This window comes from Nicotiana tabacum, chromosome 13 (genome assembly GCF_000715075.1).
Source record: "Nicotiana tabacum cultivar K326 chromosome 13, ASM71507v2, whole genome shotgun sequence".
Taxonomy (NCBI): Eukaryota; Viridiplantae; Streptophyta; class Magnoliopsida; order Solanales; family Solanaceae; genus Nicotiana; species Nicotiana tabacum.
Genome location: NC_134092.1, coordinates 35,297,737 through 35,319,259, shown reverse-complemented (window position 1 = coordinate 35,319,259; position 21,523 = coordinate 35,297,737). Strand labels below are relative to the sequence as shown.

The 21,523-nt window shown below is 38.2% G+C and overlaps 2 protein-coding genes across 2 annotated transcripts; one reads left to right on the top strand and one right to left on the bottom strand.

Annotated features, from left to right (window-relative positions):
• Nucleotides 1-5,526: 5,526 nt before the first annotated feature.
• On the bottom strand, nt 5,527-6,102 carry LOC142168062 (uncharacterized). The gene has a single exon (XM_075228721.1). It carries the CDS (start codon nt 6,100-6,102, stop codon nt 5,527-5,529), a length of 576 nt encoding a protein of 191 aa, XP_075084822.1.
• An 11,497-nt stretch (nt 6,103-17,599) lies between these two features.
• LOC107794704 (putative glycosyltransferase At5g03795) lies at nt 17,600-20,974 on the top strand. The gene is made up of 4 exons (XM_016617227.2): nt 17,600-18,128; nt 18,677-18,915; nt 19,261-19,609; nt 20,106-20,974. The coding sequence occupies exons 1-4, from the start codon at nt 17,805-17,807 to the stop codon at nt 20,766-20,768; spliced, it is 1,575 nt and encodes a 524-aa protein (XP_016472713.1). The 5' UTR covers nt 17,600-17,804; the 3' UTR covers nt 20,769-20,974.
• The last annotated feature ends 549 nt before the right edge of the window (nt 20,975-21,523 follow it).

The following is a 21,523-nucleotide window of genomic DNA, read 5'->3' as shown; positions in this document are numbered from 1 at the left end:
AATTTGCAACCGAGTCACAAACAAATTGGGTGAAGCTTCTGGATGCTGCTCAGCTGTGTTTCAATTTACAAAAGTGTGCCCCTACAAACAAAAGCACTTTTGAAATTGTTACCGGATAGCAATCGCTACTCCCACAGACTATGAATGCACCAAACATGCTAACATCTCCTCGAGCTACTTGTTTCTCACAAGAATGGGAGCAAACTTTGGCGATAGTGCAGAGCTATCTTGTCAAATCCTAAGAGAGGGAAACGAGGTATGCCGAACAAAACCTTTGCTTTGCCCAACATCAAGGAGGCGACAAAGTGATGGTAAGAACCCCGAGGCGGAACTTGTTTGCAAAGAGGACCCATGACTCTCGCCTATTGCAAAGATACATCAGACCCTTTCCATTGAAAGACGCATCGGGAAATCCACACACCAGCTGAACAAACCAGCCTGGTGAAAAATCCATCCAGTCTTCCATGTCAGCCGCCTCAGAGCATTTCAGAAATACATGGAAGATCATTTAGAAAGCCACCTCATAAGACCGAGGGGAACAGACCTCCGACGATATTGCCAACTCAGGTGGGGGAGAATGTCATGGGCTGCTTTCCATCATCGACCCATGACCCCCTGGACGTGCCCTGTGGCATCCTGGCAAGCCTCCCAACGCCTAGCGCCACGGTCGGCCCCGTGGTCTTGGCAGCGCCAAGTGACAAGCGCGCATGTGCCTCTGTCGCCCCACCGATAATCATTGCCAGCGCCCAGCAGCTAGCAAAGGCCAACAGTGTCGCGCACATAGACAATGTCGTGCGCACAGACCATCATGTTTCCAACAGCACCACGTGCACAGACAATGTCGCGCGTGCAGATTCTATGCCAAGCGCCAGCGCCCAGCCACAGGCAGATCCAAAGTGTCGCGCGCACAGACCCTGATGCTCAAGACAAAGTTTCTGCCATCGGACTTGCTTATACCTTGTAGAAGACTAAGTCCTTTTCATTGTAATTATAGAGTAGTTTTACATCATTTTCTTTTAGTGTTCTTTTACAGCTTTCATAGGTCAACTCACGTAACTTTGGTTTATTATTTTTAAGCATTATAAAGGGGGACCAAAGCATTCAAACATTCAATAAATCAATCATTTCTCTGTACTGGTGTCTCTCCCCCGACAACGCATAGCATTTTGTAATAGCTTTCATCATCAACAATACAATAAGCTTTCATTATCAATTGCTCATTTCCACTGCTCAATTGCTCACGATATTTATTTTTTCGTACGGCACTGACAATCTAGTATAGTGTACGGAGGGGACCTCAGTTGGCGGACAACAACCGCACTGACATCGGTTGCTTACCCTTATGTCTCCCTTCCAAGGAACTTCAGGAAGACACTGTGTAACACTAAACATGCCTATCAACTATAAGTTACGAGATTCCTATTTATAAGTCTTCTGAAGCTTGGTCTTGAACCTTGACTAGTTCTTCATGCAAACTTCGATTCGAATCTTGATGCCTCCCAGCTGTAGGTGCTAGTTCACTCCTCCATGGCTTCTTTGTTGATCAAGATGGAGGATGTGACGCTCGTGACTTCAGTCGTGCCCTGACCAAGTCCATATCCTCTGTTATCTACTTTTGCATCTTGAATTGATTTCTTTTCTTTTGTTATGGATCATGAATCCTTCCTTCAATCATCTCAAGCCCCAGTTCCTTGAGGTAAGATATGCTTAGACACCAAACAGACGAACGAAATTTTCTGCCACAGTTTTCACTAGGAAATTTCATGAGTTATTGTAACAAAATTCTAAATTACTTATTTTATTAAAAGTAAGAAGATATCGGGAATGGGGTACCCTAGGAAAATCATGATTCTTTGGGGATGATGTACCTTTATTGTCAAAACAATGCCTTAACTACGGATTGATGTACCTTAAATTGGGAAAAATGCAGTTAGGGAATAGTATACCCTATACTAGCAATGAGACTAGGGAGTGGTGTACTGTACGTCTAAAGATAATTATCAACTAGGGAATGGTGTACCTTATGTTGGGAAATACAACTAGGTATTGGTGTACCCTATACTAGTAAAGAGACTAGGGAATGGTGTACGCTATGTCTAAAACAATCAACTATGGAATGATGTACCATATGTTGGAAAATGCAAGTAGGGAATGGTGTACCCTATACTAAAATGAGACTAGAGAATGGCGTACCCTATATCTAAAAATCATCAAGTAGGCATTGTGTACCCTATGTTGGGAATCAAAACCAATGATTGGTATACCCTATACTAGTAAATGGACTTAGGAGAGGTGTACCATATCTTGGAAAGTACAACTAGGATTGGTTTACCCTATACTGGTAAAGAGACTAGGGATTGGTATACCCTATGTCTAAAATCATCAACTAGGTGGTGGTGTACCCTATATTAGAAAGCACAGCTAGGGAATAGTGTACCCTATACTGGTAAAGAGACTAGGGAGTGGTGTATCCTACGTCTAAAGATATACTTCAACTAGGGAGTAGTGTACCCTATGCTGGAAAGCATAGCTAGGAATTGATATACCTTGTACTGGTAAAGAGACTAGGGAGTGCTTTATCCGATTCTAAAATCTTCAACTAGGGAGTGGTGTACCTTATGGTGGAAAATACAGGTAGGGACTGGTGAGCCCTATACTGGTAAAGAGACTAAGGAGTGGTGTACCATATGTCTAAAGTCATCAACTAGGTAGTGGTGTACCCTATGTTGGAAAATTCAGCTAGGGAGTGGTGTACCCTATACTAGCAATGCGAGCAAAATGTGGGAAAAAATTTTGAGAGGACTTCCCTTTTGAGAATGTTTGCCTGTTGCAGAGTTGTTTTTACTCTCTGCATGATTTTCCTTTTGATGGTACCTGTTTCTTGCGAGCCTCTTTTTCCTGCACCGTGTATGTTTTCTGTTTGCCAACAAAGAACAATTGTTAGTTCAGAAAGGTGGTTGGTTTGTGGCCTTGAGTGATTCAGTCACTTGGTCTCGGCCCATCTTCTTGCTTTGGTTGTTGATTTTAATGGTAAATGGTTGTTTCCTGAATATCAATCCTCATTCCTGGCCCTGTGGAGCCTTTGGCTTTAGGACTCTCAACATAATGGCTAGTTTCTTAGTAAGGCCTAACCTTTCAACTTCTTTTTGCCTGTGATGGAATTTAGAATAGGCTTCTTTCCTTTAAAGCTTTCAATTTTAGGGCATCTGTCAATCATGGCTAGTCGGGGACAACTTGATGCTTTTGTCGAGGCTGAGGGCCTTTTGAATATATCAGCTTGGTTCAAATGAGAACCCGGTAATCGACCTTGTCATTCTTTCTTTGCCTTTCTTTTGACACAAAGCTAGACCAAAAGGGATTTAAAGAAAAAACTTTAGTTGTATAGGTAAAGTAAGCAATTAGAGGGAGAGGGATTTTAAACAAAAAGTGTTCCTTTTGGGGAAAGAAAAGAAGGACTTATCTAGGAGTACATGCGGACCTCAATGGACATGACATGCCTCTTGGATTGGACGCTTGATCCGTACAAACTGTCCGACTCTTAGAAACTCATCACAACTCTTGTCTTGAAACAGAGAACTCCTTCTCAGGACTGTATTGAGGCCGTGGCGGCGTGGATCCTCTTTTCGATCATTAATTCCCTTTGAGGGATTTCACTAGCGGATCTCTCTCATTTCTCTTCTCACTGTCACCTTATAGTGCCCTTTGCGGGTTTTCACTATCAAGACTCTCTCAATTTTATTTCTCTACTCATCATCGCCTTACGGTGCCCGTGAAGGTTTTCATCAATAAGGTTCTCTCATTTTATTTCTCTCATTCTTAATGACACCTGGTCCAAATACATGTGACCTCTGATTCTTTAACATTCTTGTTGAATGGTCATAAGGTCATGAAAGGGTTTTGGATAAAAATAATATGGATTGAACTATAACTTTGGAACCTTTCGGGCGAAACCATCGCTGAAATACCGTAACTGCTGCCCCAATTTTAACATTTGGGGAAATGTGGATTTTTTGTTTGGTGTGACCATACTAAAGAATAAGGATGCCTACTTATCCTTTTAGAATCTGGTCGGACGTAGTTCAATTATCCTAAACATATTTTTTTTCGATAACAAGGTTCCAAAGAGGGTAATTAAAAAAAATGAACTGGCACAAGGGGTTTGCAAAAAGGATTGATGGCTTTTGGGTAGCGAGAATGAAGGCCTTTGTCATCCCAACCAGAGAACATTAATGCTGAGTAATGGGTCAAACATAGTACCTTTTGACTTCATCTGGATTGACGGTCATCTCAGTGATATTTCCTTCGATGTCTCCAAAGTACAACTCTCCCTTCAGCATCACTCTTTTAACAATGTATGGACCTTGCCAATTTTGGACAAATTTCCCTTTAACTTCTTCCACATGCGGAAGGATACGTTTCAGAACACGTTTTCCCGCTTCAAAATGCCTGAGTTGCACTACCTTGTTGTAGGCGTGGGCCATTCTTGCTTGGTACAACTTCTCGTGACAAACCGCGACAAACCATTTTTCATCAATCAATGTCAATTAGTCTAATCGGGTTTTATCCCATTCCTCACCTTCAATTTCAGATTCGACAATGATTTGAAGAGAGGAAATTTCAATTTTCGTAGGTATTACGGCTTTAGTGCCATAAAATAATAAGTATGGGGTGGCTCCCTCTGAGTGCGCACGGTTGTACGGTATCCCAAAAGTGCGAAAGGCAGCTTTTCATGACATTGCCTGGAGCCCTGTACCATTTTCCTAAGGATCTTCTTAATGTTCTTGTTTGTGGCTTCAACGATGCCATTGGCTTTGGGTCGATAAGGGGTAGAATTGCGATGCATAATTTTGAATGATCACATACTTCTCTCATCAAATGGCTGTTCAAATTTGTAGTATTATCCATAATGATAGTTTCAGGAATACCAAAACGGCAGATAATGTTTGAGTGCACCAAATCTACCACCGCCTTCTTGGTAACAACTTTGAAGGTGACTGCCTCAACTCATTTTGTGAAGTAATCAATGGCAACCAAGATGAACCTATGACAGTTTGAAGCTTTCAGTTCGATCGGTCCAATAACGTCCATGCCCCATGTGAAAAAAGGCCAAGGTGCGTACATGGGATGCAATTTTGAAGGTGGTGAATAGATCAGGTCGTTGTGTATTTGACACTGACGGCAATTGTGGACGAAGCTGAAACAATCCTTTTCCATGGTCATCCAATAATAACCTGCTCATAGTATTTTCTTTGCAATGACATAACCATTCATATGAGGTCCACATCCTCCCGAATGTACCTCAATCATAATCCGCCCAGCTTCTCTAGAGTCCACACACCTCAACAGATTCAGGTTCGGGGTTCTCTTGTATAGAATTTCCCCGTTTAAAAAGTAACTACTAGCAAGTCATCTGATGATTCTCTTTTGATCCCCGTTCGCTTGTTCCAGATACTCTTTTGTTTTCAGGAATTGTTTGATATCGTGATACCATGGTTCACTATTCAGTTCTATCTCGATTGCATTACATTAATCATGCCTTTCCCGCACTTGAATCTCCAACGGGTTAATGTGAGTTTTACCCGGGTATGAGTTTATTGAATCCAATGTAGCTAATGCATCTGGTAACTCATTGTGGAATCGAGGAATGTACCTAAACCCAACAGATCTGAACCGTTTGCTAAGGTCTTCCACATGTTGCCTGTATGGGATGAGTTTGATGTCTCGAGTTTCCCATTCACCTTGAGCCTGTCGAATAAGCAAGTCGGAGTCTCCCATGATCAATAATACTTGCACATCCATTTCAATTGCCATGTTCATGCCCATTATGTAGGCCTCACATTCAGTAGTATTGCTCGTACAAAACAAACGAAGCTGGGTTGTGGCCGGGTGGTGTGGACCAGTGGACGAAATGTGAATTGCCCCAATCCCTACACCTTTTGCATTTATAGCTCCATCAAAGAACATTTTCCAAGTATTGCTGTTTTTTGGGACCACTTCGACTGAATTTACTTCCTCGTCCAGAAAGTAAGTGTTCAAAGGCTGGTATTCATCATCAATCGAATTTTCAGCCAGATGATCCTCTAAAGCTTGGGCTTTCATCATGGTACGGATGACATAGACAATGTAAAATTCAGTGAGCAGGATCTACCACTTTGCTAACCTTCCGATCAACATCGTTTTATGGAATATGTATTTCGGGGGATCTATCCTGGAGATGAGGTAAGTTGTGTAAGCTAAAAGGTAGTGCCTTAGCTTCTGAGCAACCTAGGTCAGGGCGCAACATGTTTTGTCTAGAAAATTATACTTAACCTCATAGCTAGTGAAGTTCTTGCTCAGGTAATAAATTTCCTACTCTTTCTTCCCAGCTACATCATGTTTCCCTAACACACATCCGAAAGAGTTTCCAAGACTGTCAATTATAAGAATAAAGGTCTTCCCAGCTCGGACATAACCAAAGATGGATTTGACAGATATTCCTTGACTTTGTCAGTAGTTTCTTGGCACTCATCCATCCGTTTGACTATCACGTCTTTCTTTAAAAGTTTGAAAATGGGCTCATAAACTATTTCTTGCCATTTAGAGGTGGTAGATCTTGAATGGATTTTATCTTTGATGGATCCAACTCGATGCCGCAGCGACTGACTATGAACCCCAGAAGTTTCCCAGATGAAACTTTATGGTGTTTCCGCTTTGTTAAATCCTTGTATGAAATTAGGAGGTCCTCATTTTTGGTATAAAACTATTTATAATGGTTTAGCACTTGAAGATGAGGAATTGTCTCAACTTCCGGAAGAAATAACCTCAATTAGAATAAATGCTCAAACTATTTTTAATACTTATCAAGTTGCATTAAATCATGCTAGACCAAATATTCTAACTCATTCTTCTTCTGATTCTCAATCATCTAAAAGAACTGCGGGACTAAGAGCACTTAGTGCTTGGGCAGGGTTTAGGGGTTCTCAAGATTCTAGTAGCAGTAATTTTTCACAACTAAATGAGCTTGAAGTTTATTTGTCACAGGGAATTGAGGAAGTGAATCCGGACGGCTCCTTTAATCTTTTGGAATGGTGGAAGGAAAAAGAAAAATACTTTCTGGTTCTTTCAATGATGGCCCGAGACATTTTAACTATTCAAGGTTTAACAGTGACAATAAAGAGCGCTTTCAGTCAAGCAAGACTTCAACTCGGTGATTATAGAGCGTCTATGAGGGAGAGCTTGGAAAAATCAGTACTTTTTAGAGATTGGATTCGGTCGGAAAGAAGAAATTTTGGACTTGCTGAATCACAACCAGATGAAGACGAAGTTTACCAAGAAATGCTAGCTGAACTTGCGAAGGATGTTTCTTCGCCCGGAAGTGGCGATGACCAAGCTACTTTTCCGCCACCACCAACGGAAATTCCTCCGGACCTTGATAGATTTATAAAGTTTGTAAGAGATACCATGGAACTTGTATGAACAAAAATTAGTATGTATTATGTAACTTATATTTTGGCACATCTTGATTAGTTTCTTTTTCTTCTCAATGGTGGTATTAGCACCTTGTTGTGCTCATTCCATAGGGGGATGAAGACTAAGAAAGATATTGCTATATTTTTTAATCCTATAATAAAATTACAAGGCATATCTCTTTATAATATTTTTGTCTTTAGACTTAGATATTATTTTTAACATCCTTTTATCTCTAATTTCTATTTAATTTTTAAAAAAATCTGTTGGACCCACTTAGCCCATTTAACCCGCGGGCCGGGACCGTTTAGCCCGGGACCAAACGGTCCCGGGCCAGTCCCTGCAAAAAGATCGTTTAGCCCGGGACCGTTTAGCCCGTTTAATTTGGGACCGGCCCGGGACTGGGACCGTTTGGACCCGACCACTTAGCCCATTTAGGCCCGGTACCGGCCCACTTGCTACCCTTACACTAGGTGAACTCCCGATAAACTAGGTGGCAAGGCAAGTCTGTAGGCCACCTCTCCAACTGTCTCTACCACCTCAAAAGGACCAATATACCTAGGGCTCAACCTGTAATGATAGCATCTGATGCAACAGCCTCAGTCCTACTAGAGAAAGCATAACAAAGGGCATGACTCCCTTTCTAGGATGTCCTCTACCTGTCTGTCCTACACCCTTAGCTAGCTGTGCAGGTGGAGTAGCAACTGGACTAGAAAGCATAGCCTGAGTACCCTGCTGCCATCGCTGTGGGGCATCTTTGAGCCTATTTCGCCAACTAAGAATGAGGGAACCTTCGGACTTGCCTTCCTGCCCACTTCGACTGATAAGAAATAGGCTAAAGTGTGTAAGGAAGATGGGTGGGTTCTCTCAAAGCCCATCCCGCACCTTTCATAGTCTTTCGTCAAGTCAAAATATGCTTAAGAAGAGGAATAAGTCTTCACGTCTGAAAAAAAATAGACGAAATATGTGAAGGTTTGAAAGAGATGCTAAGAGAGTCAAACATGGTCCAGCCCAGGGAAGGCACGAGCCGTGCTGAAGTGAAGTATATGGGCCCTAACTTTGAGCTCGAGAATTGGGAGGCTACCCCATTCCCTGCCAGACGGGAGTCCCGGTAGTCTCTCTTGTCGTTTTTTCTGTATTCGGTTTTCTTAAGGTGTAATTCGAATGTTTTTACTTTATTGTCTAACTTTCTTATGTAGACCCTTATATATTTCAATTCAATTCAAAGATATCAATATTTCATCGTCAATTAATGTCTCTTTTCTTTTTCCTGATTTTGTTATTTTTCTTATCTTCTTTTCAGTTCTGTTTATACAGACTTTAATAACATGACATGCTTGTAAAATTTATGCCAAGATCCTAAAATGATGTCTAACTTAGAAATAATGAGTCAAGAGGTAGGATGTGATGGAGATGAGGCTTTAGGGAAATAAACTGAGAATTAGAATAGTATGAGAATAAACCTAAGCCAAATCTAAAGGAAATCAAGCCAATTAACCTGGAAAACTTAGAAGAGTTCAGGGACACAAAGATAAGTATCCATGCGGACCCGAAAATCATGGATGCCCTGATCCAAATTTTGGTTGAATTCAAAGATGTATTTGTATGGCCATATGACAACATGCGAGGACTGAGCATTCATTTAGTGGTGCACAAACTTACCACTTATCCCAATTTTCCGTCCGTCCAACAAAAACAAAGAAAATTCAAAACGGACATGAGTGATAAGATAAAGGAAGAGATTACAAAACAATTGAAAGCTAATGTGATCTGAGTCGTCCGTTACACCACTTGGCTGGCCAATGTGGTCCCAGTGCCAAATATCATATGAGGTCTGTGTTGATTATAGGGATTTGAGCAAAGAAAGCCCCAAAGATAACTTTCTCTTGCCAAAATATCCAAATCCTTGTTGATAACTATGCCAAACATGAGTTACAATCTTTCGCGAATTGTAAGCAAACAAATTTGCAAGTTCTGCAATATAAACTAAACAGTTAGAAATAGTAGGATAATATTGCCCAGAAAATTTATTTGTAGCAATATGTAATTTTTCTAAAAAATCTACAAGTATTTTAACATTAGCCCAATTCCCATTTGTAAGGTGCTCATCATCATCACTTACATGTGCATTAAATGTTGAGTTATGGGGTTTCTATATTCATATGCAACAACCAAACTTTCATACATGTAATTCCATCTAGTTGGACAAGGTTTAGGAACCTTTCTTTCACTTAGGCCAAATTCATCACATCTTTTAAAATATTCTCTAAGTCTACTTCTATGGTTTGAATAAAAAAAAACTAGTTAAGAGCCATTTTAACCTTTTCAATTTCAAGATTTAAAATTCCCATACCATCATCCATAATTAAATGGTAAATATGAAAATACATCTAACATGAAAAATATCACTAAATGCAGGATTTAGCATAGTGGTAAGCAAGGCTATAGCATTTGTGTTACTAGTAGCATTATCCATTGAAATTGATATTATTTTATCACTAATGCAAAAATATCTACAAATATCTGTCACTGTGCTAGCAATAAACTGCCATGTGTGACGTGAATTAATTATTCTATAAGAAATAATGCGCTTTTGCATTATCCAATCCTCATCAATCTAATGACTGGTAATAGTAAGGTAATCACAGTCGTTACCACTTCTACCAATATCAGTTGTAATAGCAACACGATAATTTATATGAGTAAATAAATAGCGTAAGTATTATTCATATTCATGTTTATATTTATAAATATCGCTCTTTACGGTTGTGCGAGGAAAACCTTTATAAGTAGGATTAAAAAAATTTCTAATATAATGCACAAAGTTAGGGTCAGAAGGAAAACTATAGGGTAAACACATAACAGTTACCATTTTTGTCAATTCTTCCCGATCTTTTTTTGGATCATAATATAAAATACCACCGGTAACAGTGTTAATTCCCGGTTGAAATTGATTTGAACCGGTACTAGGGTCAACCTGACTAGGAGTAGGTAGACTTTTCCCCTCGGCCAAAGCTTTCAGACGAAGATATCTCACTTTATCTTGAGGGTGTTTCATTATGTGTCTAGCCAAAGTTCCCGTCCCCCCCCCTCCCCCCTCCCCGCGATCCAAAATATTTAAAAACTAACTCTGTGCCACAAGTTTTACACTTAGCCTTATTTTCTGGAATTAGTTGAGTAAAAAATGGCCAAACGGGAGATGTTTCCGTCCGTTTGCTAGGTTGTCTAGAAAAAGTAGGGGTAGTAACAGGAGTATCAAATGGGGCATCATTTGGATTAGCAGGGTTATCACTAGTTGGGTTAACATCAGGAGCAGGACTAGTTGGTGTATCATCATCCGGTTGAGTTTCATCAAAATCTATTTCCGCGTCATCATTTTCATCAATAGTTGGATTAAAATAAAGAGCATTCATTAATTCATGGTCTAATTGTTCACCAGCTCTAATATTATGGCAAAATTGACTTTCAGTAAATTGTAATAAACTATTATCGCTCTCAAGAATAGCAGGTGTAGGACGGATATGGAGTTTGATTCGGGGAGCCCGGGGCAGTGGAGGAGGAACAGATTTAGCACTAGATTCGTCACTCTTGAATTTTCCCTTATTTTTACCAAAATATTTTTTTAAGGAAGTCATCTTAATTAATAAAGTAATAGAAAATAAATAAAACAAACAAAATTATAATATTAAAACTTAAGAGTTGGAACGAGTTTATCGAATTGACGAACAACTTGTTGAAAATTGATTATCGTTGAAGACTTCAATTCACCAACTTCACAATTGTTTCACAAATTGTAACAATAAAGTAAGCAATAGTAGCAATTATAGAAGAAAATTAGAGAGAGATTGTGATAGATTGATGATTTTGTAAGAAAAAATAAAAGAATGAGGGGGTATTTATAGTTGAAAATAGGAAAAAATATAATTATAAAAAGTTTGGGATTAAAACAAAGTTGGGGGGAGGGGGGGTTAAATGGCTATTTTTGATAGTCCACTAAGGGACCGGTCTCGCGGGCCGTTGGGACCGTTTGGCCCGCTAAGGGACCGATCCGGTCCCGGTCCCTGGCGGGCTAAATGATCCAAGGCCTGGCGGGCCCAAATCATAGGACCGGCCCGCGAGACCGGCCCAGGCCCACTAAAACTGGGCCAAACGGTCCTGACCCATTTGGCACGCAGTCCCGGGCCGGTCCCGGGTCTGGACCGGCCCACTTGCCACCCTTAACCTAGTGTTTTATATTTCCATGCTCCGAAAGTATTATGGGGATCCTTCACATGTATTAGACTTCAGCACAGTGCAGTTGGACGAGAATTTAACTTATGATATGGAGCCGGTAGCCATTTTGGACCAACAGGTCTGAAAGTTGAGATCAAAGAATATAGTATCGGTGAAGATTCATTAGAGAGGTCAACCGGTCGAGAAGGCTACTTAGGAGACCGAGCAGGAGATGCGGAGCAGATATCCTTACCTTTTTTAGACTCCAAGTATGATTCTAAACTCATTCGAGGAAGAGTGTTTGTGTAAAAGGGGGGAAAATTTAACACCCCAGCCGGTCATTTTGAGTATTTTAGCCTCGTTTTCCCTATTTTATGCTTTAAATATATGTATTTGTGGTTACATAACTTGCTCGGATGGTTGGTTTGGTTTTGGGAGAGTTTTGAATTGAATTGGGACACTTACTCCCTTGGTTGGAGGCTTAAGTTGTAAGAATTGATCGGAGTTTGGCTTTTGTATAGACCACACTGGAATGATGTTTTGATGGTTCCAATAGGTTTGTATGGTGATTTTCGACATAGGCATATGTTCGGATTTAGATTTGGAGGTTCGTAAGTTTATTTGGTGCTTTTTGGTGAAAGTTGGAAAATTGAAGGTCTGGAAGGTTTATAAGTTTGGCCGAGAGTTGATTTTGTTGATATCGGGTTAGGATTTCGATCCTGTGAGTTGGAATATGGAAATTTGGATTATCTCCTTAGGCTTCAATTGAGGTGCGATTCTAGGTTTTGATGCCATTTTGTATGATTTGAGGTCTCGAGTAGGTTCGTGTTACGTTTTGGGATTTGTTGGTATGATTGGATGGGGTCTCAGGTTCCTCGAGTGTGTTTTGGATGGGTTTCAGATCATTTTTCCCTTGTTTTGAATTGCTGATGCTAGTGTCTTGTTTTCTTCATCGCAATCGCAATAGGGAAGTCACATTTGCGGAGGGTTAATGTGAGTTGAGCAGTCGCCCTTCATCGCATTCGCGGTTGGGCACCGTGTTCGTGAAGTAGCTGGGAGGTGGGAGCGTTTGGCCTATGCGTTCGTGAATTCAAGGTCGTGTTCGCGTAGGGTTGATTTAGTTGTTCATCGCATTCGCGAGTGTATGGACGCGAACGCGAAGGGTTATGGGAGGCAGTTGTCATTTTATGCTTCGCGAACACGAAACACGTGCCGCGTCCGCGAAGGGTATGCCTGGGCAGACCTTTAAGTATTCTATTTCGATGGTTTTGGTTATTTTAACATATTTTGAGATTGAGAGCTCGAATTTAGGTTATTCTGGAGGGAATTTTCACAATTTGGATTGGGGTAAGTATTTTTTACTCGAATATTTTCTTATTCATGATTCCAACCTTGATTTTAGCGTTTAATTAGTGAATCTAAGTGAAAAAATTGAGGATTTTGGTAAAAACCTTTCTAAAGTAAAAAAATTGATGATTTGAGGGTCGATATGAGGTCCGATTTGGATGAAACACATATATTTGGACTCATATTGGAATGGGTATTCGAAATTTATGAGTTTTATCGAATTCCAGGGTGCGGGCCCCATGTTGACTTTTTGGGTTTGCATAATTGATTCAAGGTCATAGCTTTATTGTTTGGGGTTGTTTCCTATGGCTTTTGTTGATGATATTAAGTTGTTTTGACTAGATTCGAGTCGCTCGAAGGTCGATTCGCGTGGGAAAGAATTTTTGTAGTATTGATTCACGCGCTTTGAGATAAGTAACATTTCTACACTTGGTTTGAGGGTAATTATCCTTGCGGACTATGATACCTGAGATGCGTTGGGGTGACGCACATGCTAGGTGAAGGACGTGTATGTGTACACCGAGGTATTCATGATCGGGGCAGACTTTAGGCTACTTTGAGACTTGTTTTCTATCATGCCTTGTTATTTCTGTGCTTTTTTCTCTACTTGTATAAGTACTTGAGCTATTAATCATGCTAGGAATCTTGTCTAGGCTATGTTCTTACCTGTTGAGACATGTTATGGCCATTGTTGCTATTTTGAGTTATTTGCCTTGATTGTAATCACATTCTTGGTCATAACTTTTCATTTGCATGTTATATCTCGGTCTTTGTACATTATTTATATGTCATATAACATGTTGTTGATGACTTCTATAGGTGATACTATTTTGGTTGTGTTCTATGAGACGTGAGTCATTGAGACTTGAGTGGTTGATGACTGATGTGGGCCATAGAGCCGTATTGTGATTTATAGTAGATCAGGTTGCTCGTCGCATGGTTATATTGATTGTTGGCTTATATTTGATCAACGCTTGGGCAAGGATCCGCCCCTCTGAAGTCTGATATCCACATTGAGCGCAGACACAAGGTTATATAAGTGCTTCAGTGAGGGGCATTTATGCCAGGCACCCGTGCAGTGTTGAGTGTGAATGTGTGTGTGATAGGTGTGGGGCATTTGTGCCAGGCACCTTGAGTGTGCTGAGAGTGAGTGTACTTGATGATTTCACTGTGATGTTATTGACTTGACATGTAGGCATAGAGATGTATTTTTCTCATGCTAGTTGGTAACTGAAATATCTTACCTATTATTGAAAGTTTAGAAATCATGGTTTCCTTGATAAACTCATGTTTTAGTGTTTTCGGTAGTAAGATTGGGCTTTGACTGTTATACTTGGAAAGCATGTCTAATTTTTCGCATTTGTGAACGAGTTGAACATGATATTTTTTGAGTTGTTTACTTTATTGTCTTCATTATATCATGTGTTATTATTGATTATTGGTGTTGGACACTGACCTTTTTTCGAGTTTGTCACTGCTTTCAGCCTGAGGTTAGGTTTGTTACTTATTGAGTACATAGGGTCGATTGTACTCATACTATATTTCGCACTTTATGTGCAGATTCAAGTACTACTGGGCATGATGATTGCTAGAGTTCGCACTGATTTCAGCTTATGGAGACTACGAGGTAGCTGCTATGTCGTTTGCAGACCTTGAAATTCTCTTTTATTTATTTCTGCTATGAGTGTTCTATCATTCAGACAGTTTTGTATTTAGGAGTTGACTCTGTATTTTGGTATTCTGTAATGCTATGTACTCGTTGACACTAGATCATTGTATGGTTGTAGCAACATTATTACTGTTATTTCAGATATTTTTATCATTATCCCACTATTGAGATTATTTAGTCCCATTATTGTAATTATTGCTATTGTTTAATTGTTGGCTTACCTAGCAAGCAGTGTTAGGCGACATCACGACTCTGGTGGGGGTTTGGGTCGTGACAATAACACATATAATTCTCAATATAGTTCTCCATAGCCAAATGAATATGCAGGTTGCCGGAAAGCTACATTTCTGACACATTTTTGTCCAAGATTAATTCTACTTTTCCATCTAAAAATACTTTTTCAGTTTTTGTTTTACTTTGAGTGGGTGTGAAATAAATTTATTAGAAACACCTAAATGAGGCTATATACAGAATTTGAAAAAATCTATAGGTAATTTGGACTGGTCTGGAGTCAAATTTCATAGCTGAAATTGTTGTAATAATATATATCCAATGTGTATATTGTGTATATAAATGTATATCACAAGATTTTCATGGATAATGCAATTTTAATGACATACAATAGTTCTACAGATACAGCCAGAACTCTCTATAACAGCATCCATATATAATAGTCATTCACTATAAAAACCAAGGTTTCCTCAAAATCGATTTTTTAAGTTATATTTTACCTCTGTATAACAACTTTTTACCTATAACAGCAACAATTATATTTATAGCAGCACACTCTTTGTAAAATTATCCCTCTATAATAGTCGTATTGGAAACAACCTCTCTATCCTCACAAGGTAGGGGTAAGGTCTGCGTACACACAACTCTCCCCAGACCTTACGGTGTGGGATAGTACTGGGTATATTGTTGTTGTATAACAACCGTATAGAATCTTTAAGATTACTAATAATAATTCTAAAAATATGCACACAATCGTTTTCATTAAATAAAGTTTCTATCTTGCATAAGATATAAGATTTGAAGATTTTCACATGACTTCTCTTCCATTGAATAAATTCCAAAAAATATTTAGATAAAAAATTTAATTGTTAAGCTATTAGATTGTCTTCGAGGGAAAACCATTAGATACTTTTTTGCTGAAAATTTGGACAAACCTTTGCGAATTCAAGCATTATATCGCTAGCGAGAGAATGAAATCTACGAAACAAGTTATAATTACAAAGTTCTTCTATAAATCTTGAAAGAATTTATTTTTCTAGGTAGCTTTAAAATGTATGCCTTAGAGTTTAAATCTTTATACGTTTAGTTATAAATTTATTAATAATGTATTATCTTTCTTCAATATTTACCTAGTGAAATATGCATATCTTTTGAGATTTTAAATTTGAATAATTTTCTTATCTTTTATATGTAGTAACATTAAAAAAGAAAAAATAATCGATTTTGGATAATTTTATTTATAACAGCCAAAATATATTTAAACGTCAAATGTTGTTATAGGTATATAACAGTCATTTACTATAAAAACAAAAAAATATCGGAATAAACGAGACTGTTATAGAGAGGGTTTACTGTATATAGAAAATATATAGGCAGATATACACCGTCTCAAAAACTTGTTTTCCTCCATTTTCATATAGAAAAAATGTAGTCCATTGGTAGTTGGTACTACTAATTTTTTAATGAATTCCCAAAAGGGTACCAATAAAAGGAAATTGAGCTAAATGCTGCCATTTATTGGGCTGAATCAATTTTCTGACCACTGGGCTTCAAGTTTTAATCTCACGAAACTATGTGCTACGTTAGGTCATGTGATTGACGGGGACAAAATTCTCAAGTTCTGTGAATATCTAAACCTTAAAAATATAAATTGGCATTTGGGAATTTTGTTAAAAAAAATTACGCATTTGTAAAACCCATGACATATATATTGGTTTGAATAGTTAAATTCCAGACGTAAACTAAAAGGGGGGGAAATGAGCGCCTTGGACTGCTGAATTTATTATATAGCTGTTAAATATTGATTGCTAATTAATTTGCGTTACGGTAACGGACCCTTTTAGCTGCAATCTCGGGGCATTTAGAAGTGTAATTGATACTTTAGTCAACTTACTATTGGTCAAAATATTACTACTGCTGTGATAAATAAGCTTTTAAGATTGATTGATTTTCGTGATATATAGTCCATCTTATAATTCTTGGTATTTGCTATATCATCATGAATTTCACAAGTTGGAGGCGATTTTGCCTCGTGAATAGTTCAATTGTACAATTATTAAAAGGAAATAAAGATTTTGACTTTAGGGTGATATCTTAAATGAATGTTTACGTTGCATTTTGAGTAAGCCAAACGTGAGTAAAGGTCGCCTTTTAGTAATGTTTAAAATTAAAATTTTGAAATTATTTGATCAAAATAATAGAAAATTTTAAAATATATAAAGTTAAAGCGAAGTAAATGTCAATAACTCTATGTTCATATAACCGAAAGAGGAAAGAGCCATGTTCACTTCATTTGATTTCTGTACAGATCACTTGCATATTCGCTTTCTTATGAGCAGATATGGAAATTTGGCCAAAAGAACTTTTATATTCATTAGTTACTAACGAAAATCAGTATTGTACAAGAAAATTTTTATTTTGTGCCTCACATAACTGACTCTAGTTGTATGAGACCTCTTTTTTGTCTCACAATTTTGTAGTCCCAGAATTTTGTGGACCCGGATGTGTAAGATACGAGTCTACAAATATGTGGAGATAAAACGAAGTCTCACACAACTAATGTCGGCACACCGTAAAATCACTCGAAGTATTAAAAAATTATAAAAGTAACACAACTGACTTTGAGTATAAGGAGACTTGAACTTTAAGGAAACTTTGCTAGACGAAAATCCCCATAAAGCTGCTGGCTATTTAGCAAATGCATCTTTTGGCTTATTTTAAACACATGATGTGCAAGAATAATGCACATATGCAGCAAAGAATATGTTGCAGTGAAGTAATGAATCTCAGAATGTTCACTGACTAACAAAATCGTATCTCGTTATTTCCTCTGATATTTTGCAGTACTAAAGAAGTAAAGCACTTTTGGTTAGGCCATAAAAATAGTTTAGTTTTAGAAATGTGGTGTCTCAAGAAGCTGCAGTTGCCTTCATTTTTGTCTTCTAATTTGGCTCTTTTGGTTTTCATCCCTTTGTTTCTGGTTTCAATTCTTGCTTGTACATTATTAGGTAGTTCTTTTGTGTCATCATTTTCTTCTTCTTCTTCTTGGAATGGGATTAAGTCTGTTGGAATTTTGACCTCTTATTCTTTGAGGTCTTTAAGTAGTTATGAAGAACAAGATGAGCATTTACAGATAGTTGGCCTAGCTGAGGCTCCATCTTTTACTTCTCCTTTTAACAACTCATTGGTAACTGAAGACTCAATTCCTCATCAACCTCCCCAAGTAAAGCCCACTTCTCCCCTTGTTTTCTTGTTGTATGCTCTTTCTTATGTATGTTTACTACGGATTTCAGTTATATATAATGGAGTTCAAGTCACCCCAAGAGCAAGGTGGGGAGTTCTTGGAGGGAGGAAGGCGAGGGTCTATAGGAAACAGCCTCTCTACCCTAGGGTAGGAGTAAGGTCTGCGTACACACTACCCTCCCCAGACCCCACTAGTGGGATTATACTAGGTTGTTGTTGTTGTTGTTGTTATTGTTGTCAATGGAGTTCAACCGATGATGGTAGGTTGGTTACAAGTTTTACCTTAAAGTGACTTGATTGAGTAGTACCTTTTACACAGTTAGTGCACAGAACATAAACTTTTTAGTTAACATTGTAATAATGCAACTACAGGGGTACTTAAACATGTTAGTTACAGTAGTACTATTTTTACCTTATAAGTAACATGATTGTGTAACACTTTTTATACGGTCAATCAATGAATAGAACTTAAACTCGATACTAATTTATTTTCTTCTTCTTTGTGTTTTGCGATCATGTATATAAAAGGAAGGAGAGTCACAGAATGAGAAGGATGAAATATCAATTGAAAGAGAAGAACATGGTAATAATGCAACTGCAGGGGTAGTTAAAATGTACAGCAGGTTAGAAAGGGTTGAAGCCATTTTGGCAAAAGCCAGATCTTCCATAAGAGAAGCTGCTCGAAATGGGAGTATGATATCTAGCCATCAGGACCCTGATTATGTTCCTCAAGGCCCCATGTACCATAACGCAAATTCCTTCCACAGGTATTGATTCAACGTTGTAATCTGATTAAGTTATATACACTAACGGCGAAAAGATTTTTTACGCTATCAGTGTAGTTTAATATGTACATATGGAATGCCAATTACAATTTTTAACATGTTACTCATTATAATGTTAGCGCATAAAACTTAAACTAGATCACCAATATCGCCGGTCTATGTTGCGTGGACTCTTCAAAATGCCGCCGCACCCGATCCTTAAAAAATATACTACTTTTGGAGGATCTGACACGCACCCAGAAAATTTTTCGGAAAGTCCGAGTAACATAGCCGCCGGTGTTCATTTTACATTGGCATTTATTTATAACTTTAGCAACAATATTGTAGGAGCTATCTTGAAATGGAGAAGAACTTCAAGGCATATGTGTATGAGGAAGGAGAACCTCCAATATTCCATAATGGTCCATGTAGGAGCATATATTCAACAGAAGGAAGGTTTATACATGAAATGGAAAAGGGAAATTTCTACAGAACAAAAGATCCAGATGAGGCTATGGTGTATTTTCTGCCATTTAGTGTAGTTGTGATGGTTCATTACCTCTATGTCCCTGGTGCCCATGATATGCATACCATTGGTACAACTGTTGCTGATTATGTTAAAGTCATTTCTTCAAGACATACCTTTTGGAACAGAAGTCTTGGTGCTGATCACTTCATGCTTTCCTGTCATGACTGGGTAAGCAAGGGAATACAAGTACTGTGTTACTTTATTTATCTTAAATGCTCTTAGGCGTCGTTTGGTTCAAAATCGGCCAAGCCCTAGCTTTATCGCGAGCCAAAATCCCAATTTATACGCCCCCTTTCTTTATTTAAGGTACGGAGATTCTATCCAATTATCAGCCCCGATGCGGAAAGGAGTAAAGCCAGGAGTATAACCTGGATAACTTATCCCACCTTTCATATGGGATAAGTTATACCAAGATTTTGGTATAAAAATAATATTGGTTTTAGCTAATATATATACCTACAATAAAACACGAAATAAATTTAATCCCAAAGTTTAGACTGGGATAACTCACTTAATTCCTTGAAACAAACAGCCCCTTAGTGACGCCTCGAGTGGTGACACATTGGATAGCATCCAACCATCGATCCCAACTAGTTTAGGATTGAGACATAGTTGACAGTTCAAATTTGCCTTTTTGATGAAAAACATTTGTATTGATCTCCAGGGACCGCGTTCGACTTCATACGTTCCACATCTCTTCAACAACTCCATAAGAGTTTTATGCAATGCCAATACCTCAGAAGGTTTTAATCCTATAAAAGATGTATCTCTACCGGAAATCCATCTCAAGACGGGCGATATCAAGGGACTAATAGGAGGTCCCTCACCATCAACAAGATCAATTCTTGCATTCTTCGCGGGTGGTTTACATGGTAACATTAGACACCATCTGCTAAAACAATGGAAAGGGAAAGATGAAGATGTGTTGGTTTATGAAAAACTTCCAAGAAGCAAATCTTATGAATCCATGTTAAAGAAGAGCAAGTTTTGTTTGTGCCCAAGTGGATATGAAGTTGCAAGTCCAAGAGTTGTGGAAGCAATATATGCAGAATGTATTCCTGTCTTGATTTCAGATAGTTATGTGCCACCATTTAGTGATGTCCTGAATTGGAAATCATTTTCTGTGACAGTGGCTGTGAAGGACATACCAAATATCAAGAAGATACTAATGAGCATTTCACAAAGTCAGTACTTGAGAATGCATAGGAGAGTGAAGCAAGTTCAGAGGCATTTTGTGATTAATGGACCTCCCAAAAGATTTGATCTGTTCCACATGACTGTTCACTCCATATGGCTAAGAAGACTAAATATAAGAGTTCACGAATAGGATTTTACTATTCTTATATTTTCGTCAAGTTAAAGAGGGGGGAACTTTCAGCAGTTCAACTGGACTTGAATACTCATTTTAACTAGTAGTATGATGATGGTTTTTGTTTTTTCGGTTGTTTTCTTCTTTTATTTTTATTTCTGACAAAAGTTTCTTGAATTTTGCTGTTAAATCTTGTAAACAGTTTCTTCCAGTTTTGAAATCAATGTTACTTATAAGTCATGTTCTATTTCATTTTTATTTCTGCAAATTAACGCCTCTTTGGATTACCTTGGTAAATAACCTTTAATTCATCCTTTCCTGGGGTAGTCTAATTGATTTCAGAAACTCTATTTTTCTACACAAGGTGTGGATTTTTATCATTTATTGATTCTGTACTGCTGTAAAGTTGACTATGATCGAAACTCTGGATTGCTAGAGCAGGTTACACGGCATACGATATTCTACAGAAATGGGGGAAATGTGGATTAAATGGGGTAAGAAATGGAAGAAATGCAATAAGTGATGGCACATATACCGTGACGAGAATATCAATTTGTTTTATTCGCATGATGTTACTTCTTTGGCAATTTTATCATATGTGGCTGACTTAGTTTTAATTTTCGACAAAGGATTGATGAACTTTTAGCAAATTTCATTCTATGTAACATATAGAGATAGCTGATGTATTTTTTTTATTACAAAATTTAGTTTTATGACTTTACTAAGATATGCTTTGTTTGATGATCATTCATGAAATTAACTTCGCCAAACCA